The sequence below is a fragment of the Sorex fumeus genome, unplaced genomic scaffold, assembly GCF_029834395.1.
Source record: "Sorex fumeus unplaced genomic scaffold, SorFum_2.1 ptg000014l, whole genome shotgun sequence".
NCBI classification, from domain to species: domain Eukaryota; kingdom Metazoa; phylum Chordata; class Mammalia; order Eulipotyphla; family Soricidae; genus Sorex; species Sorex fumeus.
Genome location: NW_026606071.1, coordinates 600,073 through 617,034, shown reverse-complemented (window position 1 = coordinate 617,034; position 16,962 = coordinate 600,073). Strand labels below are relative to the sequence as shown.

Genomic DNA, 16,962 nt, shown 5'->3' with positions numbered 1-16,962 from the left:
AAATCACCTGAAGTTATATATAGTATTTGTGAATATATTTTTCTTTATTTCATATTTATTTTTCTGAGTTTTGGGGCCACACCCTGCAATGCTCAGGGCTTATTTCTATCTTGTCTCTGGCTCTAATCCTGTGCTGATTGATCACTCTTGGTGGTGGTACTATGGGGACACGGTGCGGGAAGTTGAACTGGGGTGGGCCATATTATCATCTTATTGCCCCAAGCTTTTCTGTTTTAATATCACAGTATTTTTTGGATCTTATATAACATATATTATCAAATAAAACTACAACCTCTTCAGCCCGCAGATGCTTATAACCCCTAAGGAGATGTGCTTCTAGCATCTGTAGTCTTTTTTTTTTTTTTCCTTTTTCTTCACATTGCCTCTAGTGATTGTTGTTTTAAAGATTTCCTTTGGTTCTTCTTGATAGCATTTCATGTATACAGCATTCCAATTCCGCACCCTCTATCAGAGTGTCCTCTTCCTTCCACCTTATCTCTGGGTTCCTCCCTACCATGCCACTCTCCATGCCATGGTAACTTAGCCCAGTTCTGTAGATCAGTTTTCAGGTTCTGTTGCTTTCAGCCGCTTGTCCTCTTCCTGCGTTTCTGTCTTTCTTTCTGACTTCTTAGAAGATACACTTGTTCTTTACACAATAGTTCTTTCATACAATAGTGGCAATTGTATGATTTTACCTCTTTGTATAGCTGAATAGTAGTCCATTATTTTTTAGTTATCTTTCAAAAGTTGTTAGCCAATCTCTTAGGTTGTTATGATGTTTATGATGCCCTTTATAATAGCAAAGGATGTTACCAATACCTAATTGCCTGTTGATCTGTCATTCTTGTTTTCTTGGCCATTTCTTTGAAGGATCCTTTTGTCATTTTTTAATTGGTTCCCATTGAGTAACTTTAGTATGATCTGTATTACTGTTTTTTTCATGGCACATGTTCACCATGTCGAAACCCATCAAGTTAAAATAAAGCGAGAGCATTTAGTTGGAGTCTTGATTTTCAAATTGGGGTGCTCAGGCGCAAGTATAATTCATTCTAGCAGGATCATTTATTTTTAGTTAATTTATACTTTCTATTGAATTACCGTGAGATACACAGTTAGTTGTTCATACAACGTTCCATTACCTGTCCCTTTGCCAGTGCATATTTCAACCTTCTATGTCACCAGTTTCCCTCCCATGCAGCCCAAACCCCCACACCAGCCTGCCTCAATGGTAGGTACTTTTCTTCTTTCTCTCTCACTTGCTCTCTTTCCTTTTGGGCGTTATGGTTTGCAATACAGGTACTTGAGTACTGTATTGAAAATACCAGTGTTTTTGGGGACCACTCCAATGGTGTTAGGGGTCAGGGGCTTTCAGGACCACACTCAGCTGTACTAGTGGGAGGGAATTTGGTGCTGAGGATCAGGATCAAGGCTTCACATATGCAGACCATCTGTTCTACCATTTGAACCTATTCCCTGGTCGTTCTTTTTTTCTTTTTTTTTTTTAAGACAAAAATGGGTTGGGGAGGTTGTATGAGATAATTAACAAGAATCAGAATTGATTATAAAGTACATTTTGTAGAGTTAATTCGCCTTTGGTGAAGCTGGTTATGTAGAGAAGAGTTTCTTCTCTAGAAAGGGAAGGGGATCCTTTCTTAGTTCTTTGTTCTTAAAGGACAGCATATCTATCTAGAAACCAATTTCTAGCTGTTAGTAAATAAAAGCATAGCTTCAGGTAAAAAAGTAAAGTAAGTAAAGGCCCTCCCGTTGATCGTCGATTTGCTCAAGCGGGCCCAGTAACGTCTCCATTGGAGACTTTGTTGTTACTGTGTCTGGCATATCGAATACTCTCGGTAGCTTGCCGGGCTCTCCGAGAGGGGCGGAGGAATCGAACTCGGGTCGGCCATGTTGGCTGCGTGCAAGGCAGACGCCCTACCCGCTGTGCTATCGCTCAGGTAAAGGTGAATTTTGAGAAGAAGAAAGCAGGCTAAATGAACATCTTGGGAAGACGTTCCTTTACTTAAAGGTGATCAGGAGAGGTCTTACTGAGGACGAAGCCTTAGGGTAGAGATGTGAAGATAGGCAGAAGTAAGATGATCCAGGGGAGGAACTTCGTGAGCTGACAGGTCAGCTGATGTGCATTGGCTGCATGGTTGGCATGTTGCTGACCTTCTGAGTGGAATGAAATCATTTGGTTGTGGCATGGGGAAAATGATAGAGATGAAATCAGAGTGATTGTAAGGGGTAGGATCCCAAAAGCTTCTAAGACCATAATAAGAACTTTAGCTAATTGCTCTGCATGAGTTAAGATGTCACTTTAGGAGAAGAGTGGGGGAGTGAAATGATATACCTGTGGTGACTGTGGCTGCTGGTTTAAGAATAGCTAACAGGAGAGCAAAGCTAAGAACTAGTGAAACTAGTTGGGAAACCTGCAGTCATTGAGAATAATTCAGTACTGGCCTAGTGTGGTAGAGATGACAGTTGTTTAGAATCTTATTAATTTGAAGACTCATGAAATCTTTCTTATTTTTTTTTTAACTTGGGAAGGGGGCATTAGTAGGCTGTACCCAGCCTTGCTCAGGAGCTGTTCATGTCTCTGTTTAGGAGTGACCCTTGGCAGTGCTCAGGAGATCATATGGGGTACTAGGGATTTGAACTAGGATCTGCTATGTGCAAGGCAAGCCCCTTGCCCCTTGTATTATCTCTCTGAATCCCAAATGTACAGATTTTTGATCTATTGAAATGTAGCTGACAGTACTTGCTTCTGTATTGGATATGGTTTGAATAAGACAATGAGAAATTTTGGTGTTAAAGCCAAGATTTTATTGGGGTGAGGAGATTTAGGCTTGTGTGGGGTTAATGGGGTACCATTCAATAGCTTAGTATTTTAAGTTTGAGAGATCTACTATGAATCTGAGTGGAGCTGTTGAGTAAGCAATTGTTTGTGTAAATCTAGAATTCAGGCTACCATTAATTAGAGAATCAGGTTGAAGAGGATTACCATTATTTTTTGAAGGACTAGACTAGTCACGGAAGGGGGGAGAATAAGTCACTGACAGTGAAAATGGAGTATGTTACTCCTTGCTAATAGTTGGTGACTATAAGTTAAGGTCGAAGTCAAGTTTACGTTAGGTATTTGCTTTCTCTTGATAGTTTTTATGAGATGGTTACAGAGGAGTATGTGATTTTTGGCTGTTTAATTTTGACATTAAATAAAATGGGACATGAGAGTTACAATAAAAAGGTGATGATGGTGAATTCGATAGAAGGTTATGGTACAGACAGATATTTCTCTGAGGCTACAGAGTGTTAAAGATAGTGTTAGAGGTAATGTGTAGGAATTTAGTCTCTTATTGATGTCACTGCATCGTTCTCTGTGATGTTCAAAAAGTCTAAATGAAGCCAAGCCAGCATAAGCATGACCTCTGTGTTTACAGGCCTGCCAACGCTGGCAGTATATAATCACACAACAAAAGTAATCCTGGGCAGGAGCCAAGGTCGTAGCTTCTAATTTGTGAGGCCTTCGATATAGTTGTTACCTGTGCAAAGAAACAACTTACTCCAATCCTGGGTGCCCTTTCGGTTCTAGGTCCTCTTTTAGTTTCCTCTATTCTGCTCATATTATCCACCACTTTTAGAAATGCTGAGTGGAGCCACATTTCTTACTGTGGCCTTTTTCACATTGAGTTTCCTGCGTATTTCTATTACATTACTTCTTTGGCTATATACTCACTGAGGGCAAAGTCAACGTTTTATTCTTAGTTGCCCATTACTCCTTCTACAATGATTAACAATATTACATGTTGGTGCTTGTTGACTAAATGAATAATATAATTGTAACTTTATACTTATCTAGAGGTTCCTTTTCATATCAGTTACCTCTGAATCACATCTGAAAACTGAGAGAGAAGCAGTTTTGCTTCTAGAAATGTTTCCTTCCTTCCTTCCTTCCTTCCTTCCTTCCTTCCTTCCTTCCTTCCTTCCTTCTTATTGAATCACCTTGAGATACAGTTACAAAGCTTTCATGTTCAAGATTCAGCCATACAATGATCGAACAGCCATCCCTCCACTAGTGCACACTTACCTCCACCACCACCAGTGTCCCCACCGTGTCCCTCTCCCCATCCCAGTCCTCACCCTGCCTCCATGGCAGGCAATTTCCCCAATACTCTCTCTCTACTTTTGGGCATTATATTTTGCTCGAATTTTCCCACCACCTCAAGCCTGCCTGCCAGGGCCAGATGCTAGATCATTTATTGTCCATTGCTCTCTTTGAATATCATTGGTGCTGCGGCTGCATGCTTCTGGAATTCTAGATTGTAAATGGTTGGGTTCCGGAGACATTTCTGTAGGGCACTAATCCATTTTAGGATTCAGTTGGGTGTCTCTGGACCAGGGCTGTTGGTGCACTAAGATGGTGCCCAGAGGCACATTCTGGGCATGACAGCCAGGCAGGGAGCTGGAGAGGGACAGCCCAGTGTCTCTGCTGCCATGCAGCATAGAGATCTAGTCCTGGAACCCACATACCTGGGCCTTGCTGTGGAAGCTCTTGGTTACTGGGATTCCATCTGGAGTCAGTGGGGAGACTGTACCTGCTTCATCTGGGGTGTCCCGATGAAATTGGCTCGTTATGGGGCCCAGAGAGATCTCTGGCTCTATGGTGTCTTCCAGGACTTGCTGCTGTGTCTCTGGCTTTTGATCTCTTTTGAGATTTATTTATGGGTCTCTGAAGCAAGGCCAGTAATAGAGTTTACAGGGTGGCGCTGGAGTTGGTTCGTGGGGGTGAACTTCCAGTGCTTCCGTGTGTATTGGGAAGTGGGGGGGAAGTAGCCCACCCCAACTCCAAGAGAGCCTGGAAATTTCAGTCACAAAACCTGCATACCTGAATTTTCAGCAGATTGTATCTTGGTGAGGTCCGTCCTGAGATGGTGGAGTTAGGCCAGGGGTATGGCAGCAATTTTGGATTGTGGAAGCAAGCGGCTGCTGGGGGCTCTGCTTGGTTGGGCACAGGCCAACTTGTCCCCCTCTGATTTACCCCGTCTGTACAGCAATACATGGGTCCGAAATTAACGGTGGCTTTTGATCTCTTCAGATATTTATCTGTGGGTCTCTGAAATAAGACCAGTACATGATTTTGTATAGCTGGGCCGGAGGTGCTTTGTGGTCATGGCTCCCAGTAACTTTTGGCCGTTTACTTTCTTGGTAAACTTAGTTCCAAGTTGTTGGGGTTCGGCTAGAGGCACAGTGGGAATTTTAGGGTGTCAAGAATTTTGAATTCACCATCAGGCTGCTGATGCATTCGCCCCGCAGGTACAGGTTAACTTGTTAGTGGCACCATATCCCCTCCTAAAAGTGTTTTCAAGAAAAATAAAAATATTGGGGTTTGAAAGAGAAGACAGCAGGTAGGGCTTTTGCCTCGTGTAGAAGAATGAGCTTTTGGTTGATGTTACATGGTGGATGAATTTCAGAAACATTGGGCAAGTGAATTAAGTAGATGCAGAAAGATCCGTGTTGTTTGATTCAATTTATAGTTCATGTTCAGAAAGAGCAGATTTATTGAGATTGAAAACAGACCTGTTCATTTAACAGCTTGAAGGAAAGAGGGCTTAACTATGAGAACTTTTTTTTTCTTGTTTTGTTCTTCTATTCACAAGATAATAAAATATTCCAAAATGTTGGGGTAGATGGTGACGTGACTATATGATTATTTAATTATTTGACTTATGATGAGTTTTATGGCATGTAAACTTACCTCGATAAAGCTGAAACACACACACACACACACACACACACACACACACACAAACAACTTTGAGTTGTCAGAAATGGATTAGAGTAAATGGTGCTTTTTCAGAGTACTTTTTGTTTCTCACTATAGCCAGATTTTACATAGCATTGTATCAGGTATATTTTCTAACACTGTAAAAGGGTTCTCATTAGCATCCAATGATAATTGGTAGGAAGAGAATTAAAAACTCAAATTTAACAGTGTTGCTTAATGTTGGCAGATTACTTAGCACACCTAAGTAGCACTTGAGGCCATCGTGACTTAAGGAGTTCAGTATAATCATCTACTATAATTTTAGCCAGAAAAGTGCTTTATTTTGCTGTACCCAGGTTAAGTTAGAAACCTAAATGACTTTTTGAAAGCAGGGTTAGCACATGCTAGAATTCAGAAGGTTTTGTTTGTTTGCTCGTTTTGTTTTTGGACCACACCCTATGGTGCTCAGGGCTTACTCTTGATTTTGTGCTTAGGGTCACTCCTGTTGTACTCAGGAGACCATATGGTGTGCCAGGGATTGAGCTTGGGTTGGCCACATGCACGATAAGCACCTTCCCTACGTTACTATTGCTCTGGCCCTCAAAAGAATTAAAATTTAATGTGAAGCTTCATTTTTAAGTTTTACTATTTTTATATTAAAAAATTTAATATTAGCTTCATTTTTACTTCCATTTAGCACAGCGGGTAGGGCGTTCGCCTTACAAGCGGCCAACATGGCCGACCCGAGTTCGATTCCTCCGCCCCTCTCGGAGAGCCCGGCAAGCTACCGAGAGTATTCGATATGCCAGACACAGTAACAACAAAGTCTCCAATGGAGACGTTACTGGGCCCGCTCGAGCAAATCGACGATCAACGGGAGGGCCTTTACCTTTTTTACCTTACAATGGAAAATGATGCCACCAACTCTAATGAGTTATATTCATATAGTGTGATAAAAGCGGGAGTACTTCTTAACTCTAACACATTTTGCATAATCCCCATGTCTTTGCTTTCATATTGTATGTTATGTTATACCTGTCAAACCACACTGTATGTGCTGTTACATACAGTTTACTGCTTTTCTAGTATTAATGATAAATTTTGTTTTACCAGCTTATGTTCACGGCAGAGCCTGGCAAGCTCCCCGTGACATATTCGATATGCCACACACAGTAACAACAAAGTCTCCAATGGAGACGTTACTGGGCCCGCTCGAGCAAATCGATGAACAACGGGAGGACAGTGACAATGACAGCTTATGTTAATTTCACCATTTATGTGATCTAGTAATCTTACAGTTCCCACATTTATTCTGATGCATCTTACCATCCTAAGGTACTAAAATGGAGGTTGCTTTAACTTGTATTACCAAGTTTATATTAATCTGTATTTGTTACTGTGTAATGCTTAGCAGAACACCTCCAAACATAATGTGTTTACGAAAGAACTTCTTTTATCCTGTGGGTTGGCTGGCCAGTTCCTCTGCTGGACAGTCTCAGGTCCTAGCTGCATTCCAGGTGGTAGGCTAGATAAGTACTGAGCCTCTTTTGCCATGTGATTAGAGTTTCTTTTTCTTTACTGGTGGCCTTTCAGGCAGTGCTCCTAAAAAAGAAAAATCAAAGCTGTAATGCTTTACATTAAGAGGATAATTTCTGAGCTCTGGAGTGTTAGCTCAAAGGTCTGGGGCACATGCTTTTCTGTATTCTGTCTTTCAGAATTAGATGATAAGCAGTGTAAATTTGAGAATGACCACTAAACATATAAAATAAAGAGATTGAATTAAGAAGTTTTGCCACTTTAGTCTGTGAGACCATGGGGCTGCAATTGAATTATTTTCTCAAACACCTTATCCCTATACTACCTTTGTGTCATTAATATGGTACCTTGAATGTTGAAGTCTACTGAAAAGGTGTTTTAGCTTTGTAAACTGATAGTCTTGGATTGGCATCTTACTCTCCTCTCATCTGCTTTCATATCTATAAAGCGTGATAAGAACACAAACTGTGAGGGTCTGGAAGATAGTTCAAAGGGCTCGAGTGCATACTTTGCATGTAGAGGCCTTAAGTTTTATCTGAGGTATCACTTGGTCCCTTTGGAAGCCACCTCGAGCCCCATAATCCACCTCTCCCCTCAGCACTTCCAAGAGTGATGGTGCCAGCAATCAGACACAGGATTTGTGCATATAAGAAACATGCTTTTTCTCTGAGTCCTTGATAATTTTTAAAAAAGTTTTATTGGGCCTTTGGGGGATTGAGCATGTGTAGCATAAGAGATAGCATTCTGGTTCAATGCTGAGTACTGAGTATCTTCAGGTATGATCCAGGAGGCCCTCAAGCACTGCCAGGTGCCTCTCTTGTTGTCCCCAGTGCTGCAGGGCCCAAATAGCAACATCCTAAAGCCCCAGCATTGACCCATTTGGCCTGGTTGACTGAGTATTCCAGAAGTGACTCCTTGGACTCCCTGAGCACTGCTTGGGATATCCCTACCACCCTCCCGTCCCACACCTGATTTGGGGGAAGTTATCTGTGAATTCCTGTGTTGTTCACCTACTTCAATAAGTAGTTTCTGTATGTTGGGCACTGTTGAATGCCCTTGTGTTACATTACTGCCTCACTGTTCATGTCTACTCCTATTTGCTGAGGAGGATATTAGACTTTGAGAGGTCGTCATTTAGTCACCATTGTACCAAGGTGGGCTTTCTGGTATCGTCTACAGTGCATGTCTTCTGACACTGACATGTAAAGTTTTTTTAAAATTTATGAAAATTTAATCATTCATCTAATAGCTGTTTGTGTTGTATATATCTTTATGTATAAGGATGTCTGATATAATCCGTGGAACTTATAAACATCAAGTTTGGTAGTCTGGCTTATAATATTGGAGCGAGCTTTTAGAAGAGGTAGAAAGTAGTGCTGTTGGAGCCAGAGGAGTAACTCAAAAGAGGTAGAGGGAATGCAGGGCAAGTGCAGGCCCCTCGCTTTGGTTCCCAGTACAGCACAGTTCTCCACCCCCACCACATACGAACGACCTGGTCACTATCTCTTGTGGCCTCCAGCACCAATTGCCAGTGCAGAGCACTGGGCCCCTGAGGAGTACTCGGGTGGATAAGGGAAGCTGTTAGGTTAGCGGTGGTTTCTTGAAAATGGCTAACATTTTAGTTGGTGGGAGTGATGGAATTTAAACGTCTCAGTAGAGAATACTGTTTTCAGTAAAGAAAACACGAGAAGTATATAGAAAATAGTGAATAGTTTAACTTCTGTGTATAGTACATGAATGGGGATAGGGAAAATTCAGACTGAAAAGGTAAATTAGGAATAAATTGTATTGAACTTGGCAAAGCTGACTAATTACTTTGAATTCAGTTATCCATTGGTTGATAAAATTTTACATTCAACTTAAGAGACTAGCAGTATTTTGGAAGGAGATAAAATTGAGTGGAAAATTTAAACTATAAGCTTTTTATTACTAAAAAGTGAGATATACTGGTTGCATAGAATAGTTGACTTTATTTGACTAAGAAGTTTAAATTTTTTATTTCTGGCCCACCATCGTTGTATCATTTGGGGGAAATTTTTAAGTTTAAGTTTGTCTTTCTTCCCTCTGTTGATGTTTTTATAACCTGGGAGGGAGATCACATACACTCATGTTTGTATTGCTAACACATTCAGTTGTGCTTTGCCGAAGGAAGTTGTGCACCTTTAAGTTGTGGTGCTGATGGACATTCTGTGTGCTCAGCGGGGACTTTTGTGGGGGCTCACACTTGTACTCACTGGGGGTTGTTGATGACAGTGATCAAACCTTTTTCTGGCAGTACTAACTGGGGATTGCACCCTTTAGCTGAATTTGTTCACAAACCAGATTGTGGTGAGTTTGAAATTATGTGGGTTGCCAGGGATCACAGAAGACAGAAGCACCAGGTACAGAACAGAGGGGCTACAAGAATTGCATTGATAGCACCGGGGATCAGACTCATGGCCTCATTTGCAAGGTGGTTGCCTTAGGCAGTGACCCATTTTTCACTATTAGAAGTTTAAACTTTTAAGTTTTGTTAGTGTGCAATACTATGTAGAAAAGATAATTGAAAATCCATAGATAGTGGCTGTCATTTCATTTCTAGAATAGGACACTGAAATTGAAGGAAGCATCCTTTTAATAATAAGCTCAGTAGCAAGTGAATTATACTTTTTTTTTAAATTCTCATGTTTTAGTCTGCTTTTACCTATTACATTTCAAAACTAAAAAGCAGGAATAAAAGGACCAAGAATCAATCATAAATTATTGTTGAAGAGATGAAGTTTGTATGATCTGAGGAAGTAGAATCAATTTAGAATAATCTGTTGTGAGCAGTAATGGTGAAAAGTATGCATTATGAACAACTTTGTTGAAGTATAGTTGACATAACAGTTCTTGGTATTCAAAAGTAAGTTAGTATACATCATGTGGAATAACTACAGTAAGACAATTACTGTCTGTCACAGTTGAAAGCTACGCATTTAGGGATTTTTTTTTTTAAATACTGAGTTTTCTTGTAAAGACTTTTTAAGATCTACGCTTAGCAGTTTTAAAATATTCCATGGCACAAAGTGGAATTGCTATCTCATGGAGTTCATTTTAAACCAAGCATCAGTATGAGAAGATGCATTCACACCTGTGTTCATTGCGGGAAGTACAGTAGCCAGGATATGAGAGTAATTTAAGTGGCCAATGACACATGAACAAATAAAGATGAACAAATATGAGTGGTATAACCTACTGCGTATACTGTAGTGGTATACATCATAGCTCTGAGAAAAAATATAATCGTGCAACTCACTGCAACTTGGATGGAACTGGAAAGTATTATATTCACGGTCACAGTCCTCCTGTTATTCATTGATTTGCTCTAGTGGGCCCAGTAACATCTCCATCTTGAGACTTGTTGTTACTGTGTTTGGCATATCGAATACGTCATGGGTAGCTTGCCGGGCTTTGCCGTGCAGGCGAGATACTCTCAGTAGCTTGCCGGGCTCTCCAAGAGGGGTGGAGGAATCACACTCGGGTTGGCCATGTTGGCCGCTTGCAAGGCTAACGGCCTACCGGCTATGCTATTGCTCTGGCCCGGAAGGTATTATATTAAAGAAAGTAAATCGGAGGAAAGACAAATAGCAGATAGTCTTATTCGAATATCTGTGGGCTATAGAGATGAAACAAGGGAATGAATATACATAATCAAAACAATGACAAACCCTTATCCTTGTTTCTCTTCCTTCCTTTTCCCTCCCCTCCTGTCTCTCCTCTCCCCCTTGTCCTTCCCTCTTTGGGCCACACCCAGTAGTGTTCAGGGCTGACTCCTGATTCTATGCTCAGGGACAACTCCTGGTGGTTTTTGGATTACCATCTGTGGTGTCAGGTATCCAACCCAGGTTATCCACATGCAAGACAATTGCCCTATGTTCTTGGATTAGAAAACTGGTAACAAATTGGGGGGGGGGAGTAAAGATTGGGCTAAACATGATAGAGAGTGATGGAGGATGCAGTGACTTCGTGCATCATACATCAACAACAAATGTTGACAGTATTGTAAACATGTTACCAAAACTATAATAAAAAGTATGATGTGCAACATTGTTGGCTATAGTCATCATGCTGTATGTACACTCTCAAGAGGTAAAACTTCCAGTTATTTTGTAACTGGAAGTTTTACCTCTTGATTCCCTTCTTCCATTTTTTCCCACCCTGTAGTTCCTTTTCCTACAGACAATCGCCTTTCTGTTTTCAAATGAATATTTTGTTCAAAATGTGGTAGACTGATCTCATAGATAGAGCTAAAAAAGTTAGACATCACTGTAAGTAGCTAATATTTGTCTTGGATTTAGGGGAAATTCATTTCCACTTGTTTTCTAGTCGTTTTGTTCTTTAAGTGTCTTTGGGAGCTGTGGGCTGGAGAGATTGGTAGTACAGTGAAGGCACTTGCCTTGCACATGCTGACCCAGTGTGATCGCTAGCACTCCCTGTGGTCCTCCAAACCCTACCAAAAGTGATCCCTGCGTTGGGAGTAAGCTCTGAGCACAGCCACGTGTGCCTCCTCCAAATGTCATTAGGGACTACAGTTATGTTAGGTGAAGTGGGGGTAGTCACTCCTGAGGATGCTCATAAGCTATTCCTCTGATTCTGTTCTCAGGAATCACCCCTGGGAGTGTTCGATGGAATTATGTGGTGCTTGGGATTGAAACTGGGGTCAGCTGTGTTCAAGTGCCTTCACCCCTGTACCATGTCCGTAACCCCTAAAATTGTATTCTTTTAATTTGATTTTTTTTCTTTTTGGGTCACACCCGATGATGCACAGGGGTTACTCCTGGCTCTGCACTCAGGAGTTACTCATGGCGGTGCTCAGGGGACCATATGGGATGCTGGGAATCGAAGCCGGGTCGGCCACGTGCAAGGCAAATGCCTTACCCACTGTGCTATCTCTCCAGCCCCGTAATTTGATATTTTAAAAGACTTGTTTACTTAGGTGTCCCTAGTTTTGTTGTGGGGGGGAAAGAAAAGGGGGTGGTTGTCCAGGAGCAACTCCTGGTGATACTTGGGTCCATGCTTTGGCAGAATGATGGTCATAGCTACTGTTCAGGGCATGGTAAAGGTAAAGGTAAAGGCCCTCCCGTTGATCGTCGATTTGCTCGAGCGGGCCCAGTAACGTCTCCATTGGAGACTTTGTTGTTACTGTGTCTGGCATATCGAATACTCTCGGTAGCTTGCCGGGCTCTCCGAGAGGGGCGGAGGAATCGAACTCGGGTCGGCCATGTTGGCTGCTTGTAAGGCGAACGCCCTACCGCTGTGCTATCACTCCAGCCCCAAAGGTAAGGTAAAGGCCCTCCCGTTGATCATCGATTTGCTCGAGCGGGCCCAGTAACGTCTCCATTGGAGACTTTGTTGTTACTGTGTCTGGCATATCGAATACTCTCGGTAGCTTGCCGGGTTCTCCGAGAGGGGCAGAGGAATCGAACTCGGGTCGGCCATGTTGGCCGCTTGTAAGGCGAACGCCCTACCGCTGTGCTATCTGCGTGTGACCTCTTTGAGCTATTGCTGACCCCCAGGACTGTATTTAGAATAGTTTATTTTGTAATGGTAGAATCTACTCTACTCTATAGGTCTTCTCATAGGCTTAAAACAGACACACCACACACTCACACTCACACTCTCTCTCTCTCTCTCTCTCTCTCACACACACACACACACAACACGCACACACCTCTCCATGTTACTCATTGCTGTAGATTTTCTGACTTCATACTATGTTTCTATATTATCTATAGACATACCTTTATCCAGTATTTCTTTATTACGGTAAGAAGTATATCATAATTTCAGCCTTTTTTTTTGGTGGTGCTTCGTATGTTCATAGCTTGTGCTCATCACTGAGTTATATCCTTGGCCTAAATTGGGATGGTTTTGATAATGAGTGCTAGTTTATATTATCTTTCCTATAATACCGAGTTTTCTCAGGTTCTGAATAGATGCTTCTTGGACGTTTAAAAAAAACTTAGCAACTCAGTCCTGTACTAAAGTTCCTCCCCTGCTGGGGACTTTCTCTTCTATCGCCTTCGATTCTCCTATAATCCTTTCTATTTCCAAAATTAGAAAAAGAACTTAGGATTTTTGTATATTTAATAACAGTTGATTAAAATAGTATTTGTCTTTTTGTAGTCACATTTCCCTTTTTTCATATGTTTACCAGTGTCATTAACTCTAGTTTTGCTCCTTTGTCATTTCTTTTCTTTGTTGTTGTAATTTTTACTTTTGTTTAATGTATTATTGTGTTTTGTGGATCTAGTCAGGGAACCGTGACTGTATTTTATGTTTGTATCTACATTTTATTTTGCATGCGTAACGTGGCTTTCCCTGGATGTTCTTTTTGGTAAGTTCCAAATTTACAAAGCATATTGTTTTTTTGTAGTGTAAGTTGTAATGTTTTCACTTTCTTTTCCCCTTGTAGTAATGTGATCATGCTCATGAGTTTTTAATTTTTGAAGATTTATTTGATAATTATTTTTTCCTAACAGCTTGTTTTTCTCAGTAGTATAGTTTGGTACTAATCCGCTTTGATTTATTTTGTAGCCTCGCACTGTCAGTTGCTGATAACTATTAGCACTTGCTGTCTCAAGTATTTTATTTTTTTGAAGAGCCTATTAGTCATTTAGAAATTGTTTTAAAAGCTTGTGCTTCCATATAGCAAACATAAATAAAAGTTTTCACTGAAATGTTTTTGTTTTCTATGAGCAATGCATTTTAATTTTGTTTTTACAGCAACAGCTAGCTCAACTACAGAAAGAAAAATCAGAGATTCTGAAAAATTTGGCATTATATTACTTCACCTTTGTAGATGTTATGGAATTCAAGGTATGTATTCTAATATATAAATTTTAGGATTATAGATATAGATTTGCTGTTTGTTAATTGTATAAATTCCTTTGTCACCTGTAGAGAGTAAAATTAGAATTCTTCTAAATCTCAGATTTTTATCTTTTCTGAGTTTTATGTAAACGATTAAAATAACTTTTTATTTTAGGATCATGTTTGTGAATTGCTGAATACTATTGATGTCTGCCAAGTCTTCTTTGATATTGTAAGTATAATTTTCTAAGAAAAATTTAATTCTCCTGTTCTGTGTCACACTGGTTTCACCAAATACTTTCCTCTAGTTTATGTGACTAGTCTATAACATTTTAAAAGTATAAATTTAGGTTGTTTTATAGCTATTTTTTAATGTAAGGAGTTACACTTATTTTCTTATTTTCTAGACTTATTGCTTATTTTCTTATTTCTAAACTTTTATTTGAGCATATTAAATATGTATATAATAGGAAGTGATTGTTTTTATTATTTTAGTATGTCCAATTAACCAGACACTATTTTTTTTTTTTTTGGAGAGAGGAGATCACACCTGGCAATGCACAGGGGTTATTCCTGGCCCTGCATTTAGGAATTCCTCCTGGCAGTGCTCTGGGGACCATATGGAATGCTGAGGATCAAACCCAGGTTTGCTGCATGTAAGGCAGACACACTAGTGACTGCACTGTCGCTCCAGCCCTGACACTACTTTTCTTTAAAAAGATATGCTTGACAAGATTATTCTTAGAATGACAGGTATAGATAGTCAAGATGAAAAATGTCTGTGTGGGCTTTAATTTGTTCGGGTAATACTCTATTTTCTTGTCTAGTGAGATTGACTTCAGTGTTTTTATTGTACTGGTTTTTGGTTACACTTTTAAACATTGTGCAGATTGAATATAGGGCAATCCTGAACTCTTATTCATCAAATTGGGTCACAAGCACAAAGTTGTAACCTATAACTTCCAAATTGCAGACATGGTTTTGACGAAGGAAATTAAGTAGAGTTTCAGTCATTGGGATATAGTTAATGAAAAATTACTAGCTTTCACTAGCTGCCATTATGATTTATGACTTTAAAAGTTTAAAGCTGGAGTGATAGCACAGCAGGTTGGACATTTGCCCTGCTAGGTTTGATTTCCGGCATTCCATATGGTCCCCTGAGCACTACCAGCAGTAATTCTTGAGTGCAGAGCCAGGAGTAAACCCCTGAGCATTGCTGGGTGTGAGCCAAAAGTCAAAAAAAAAATGTTTAAAAGTTTGTGAAATCAAATAGATTTAAACTTGATTTAAACTTGATTTATTTTCTAGACTGTAAACTTTGATTTAACAAAGAACTACTTAGATTTGATCATTACCTATACAACACTAATGATCCTGCTATCACGCATTGAAGAAAGGAAGGCAATCATTGGATTATACAATTACGCTCATGAAATGACCCATGGAGCAAGGTAGTCCTGCACTCTAAAAATCTTTGTTAAATTCTCAGTTTAATGGTTTACAATTTAGAGAAATTTGATTGTCTATTTAACTATATCCCAATAACTGAAACTCTACTTAATTTCAAGCGACCGAGAATATCCACGCCTTGGTCAGATGATTGTGGATTATGAAAATCCTTTAAAGAAGATGATGGAAGAATTTGTACCCCATAGCAAGGTAATAACTGTTTTTGTTTGTTTTGGGGTACGGGGGCCATTCCTAGCAGTGCTTAGGGCCGTTACTCCGTTCTCAGAAATGACCCCTTGTGGTACTTGGGGGACCTTGTGGACCAGAGGATCAAATCAGGGTTTGCAGTGTGGAATGCAAGTGCCCAGTCCCTGAACTATCTCTCTAGTCCCAAGAGTTTGTTTTTTGATGTGCTATAAGATAGCACTTAAGTTGAATAGTGAAAATTGAGTAGTGTGATAAACTTTCAGTAAATTCAATATGAATAATTATGCAAGGCTTTATCTAGTTGTGAATTAGATTTCAGGTGGTGTATAAAAACTAAGGAATATTTGGTTCATTATAGATTTAACTAGCATGGTATATAGATGTTGTGAAGTATAATATTTGAAAATGTATATTCTTTTACTGGTTTCTACTTCTCACAGTTGCTTATTGTGTAATATTGGGCAAGTTACTTAAACATCCACATTATATTTAAGTTATTTCATCTGTATAAATGCATTGATATTAGCATCCACAAACTCTGCTGGAGTGGCCCTGGTGATCCTTGGAACTAAAGGGTTTGAGCTTCATTTCATCCTCAGGCACCAATGTTGAACTGTCAGGCCCACTTCACTGGGTGCTGCCTGGAGTGGCCATTTGGCTTCTTGAGCAACATCTGGGATGCCTGTCCCTGGCATGCACACCACCCCTACCCCTTCTAATACAGAATTACTGGGTGAAATATACTTGAAAGACACATTCCTAGGTTCTACTAAAAGAGCTTCTGGTTCTTTCATTAAGAGCCCCAGATTCTGTATTCTGTATTCTGTATTCTGAACAAACTCAGATTCTGTATTCTGAACAAACTCCGGTAAGTTGTCATCAGCAGAGTCAAGCATTATTCTGTATAATTTTTAGAACACAGGAATGAATAACAAACAGTTAAAAAAAAAAGCAAAAAATAGATCAGTAGAACATTGAGTATTATTTTCGTTTTGTTTTGAGGGGACCACACCTGGCAATGCTTCGGATTTACACCTGGCTATGTGTTCGGGGATCAGGGTTTGGGGAACTGTTTGTGGTGCTGGAGAACAAACCTGGGTCAACCACTTGTAAGGGAAGTGCCTTACCCACTTTACTCTCGCTTTGACATAAAACATACTGAACTATAACTTTTAAAA

General features: G+C 40.1%; 1 protein-coding gene across 4 annotated transcripts in view; it reads left to right on the top strand.

Moving 5' to 3' along the window:
* The window catches only part of NCKAP1 (NCK associated protein 1), an 86,951-nt gene that overhangs the window by 21,207 nt on the left and 48,782 nt on the right, over nucleotides 1–16,962 (top strand). For 2 of the 4 annotated variants that reach the window (XM_056111607.1, XM_056111605.1), the window contains 4 exons: nucleotides 14,048–14,134; nucleotides 14,304–14,360; nucleotides 15,437–15,579; nucleotides 15,697–15,787. In XM_056111607.1, coding sequence (XP_055967582.1) covers nucleotides 14,048–14,134; nucleotides 14,304–14,360; nucleotides 15,437–15,579; nucleotides 15,697–15,787 — 378 coding nt within the window. Of the gene's footprint in view, nucleotides 1–14,041; nucleotides 14,135–14,303; nucleotides 14,361–15,436; nucleotides 15,580–15,696; nucleotides 15,788–16,962 lie in introns of all 4 variants that reach the window. The other 2 variants (XM_056111606.1, XM_056111604.1) reach the window with 1 other exon arrangement.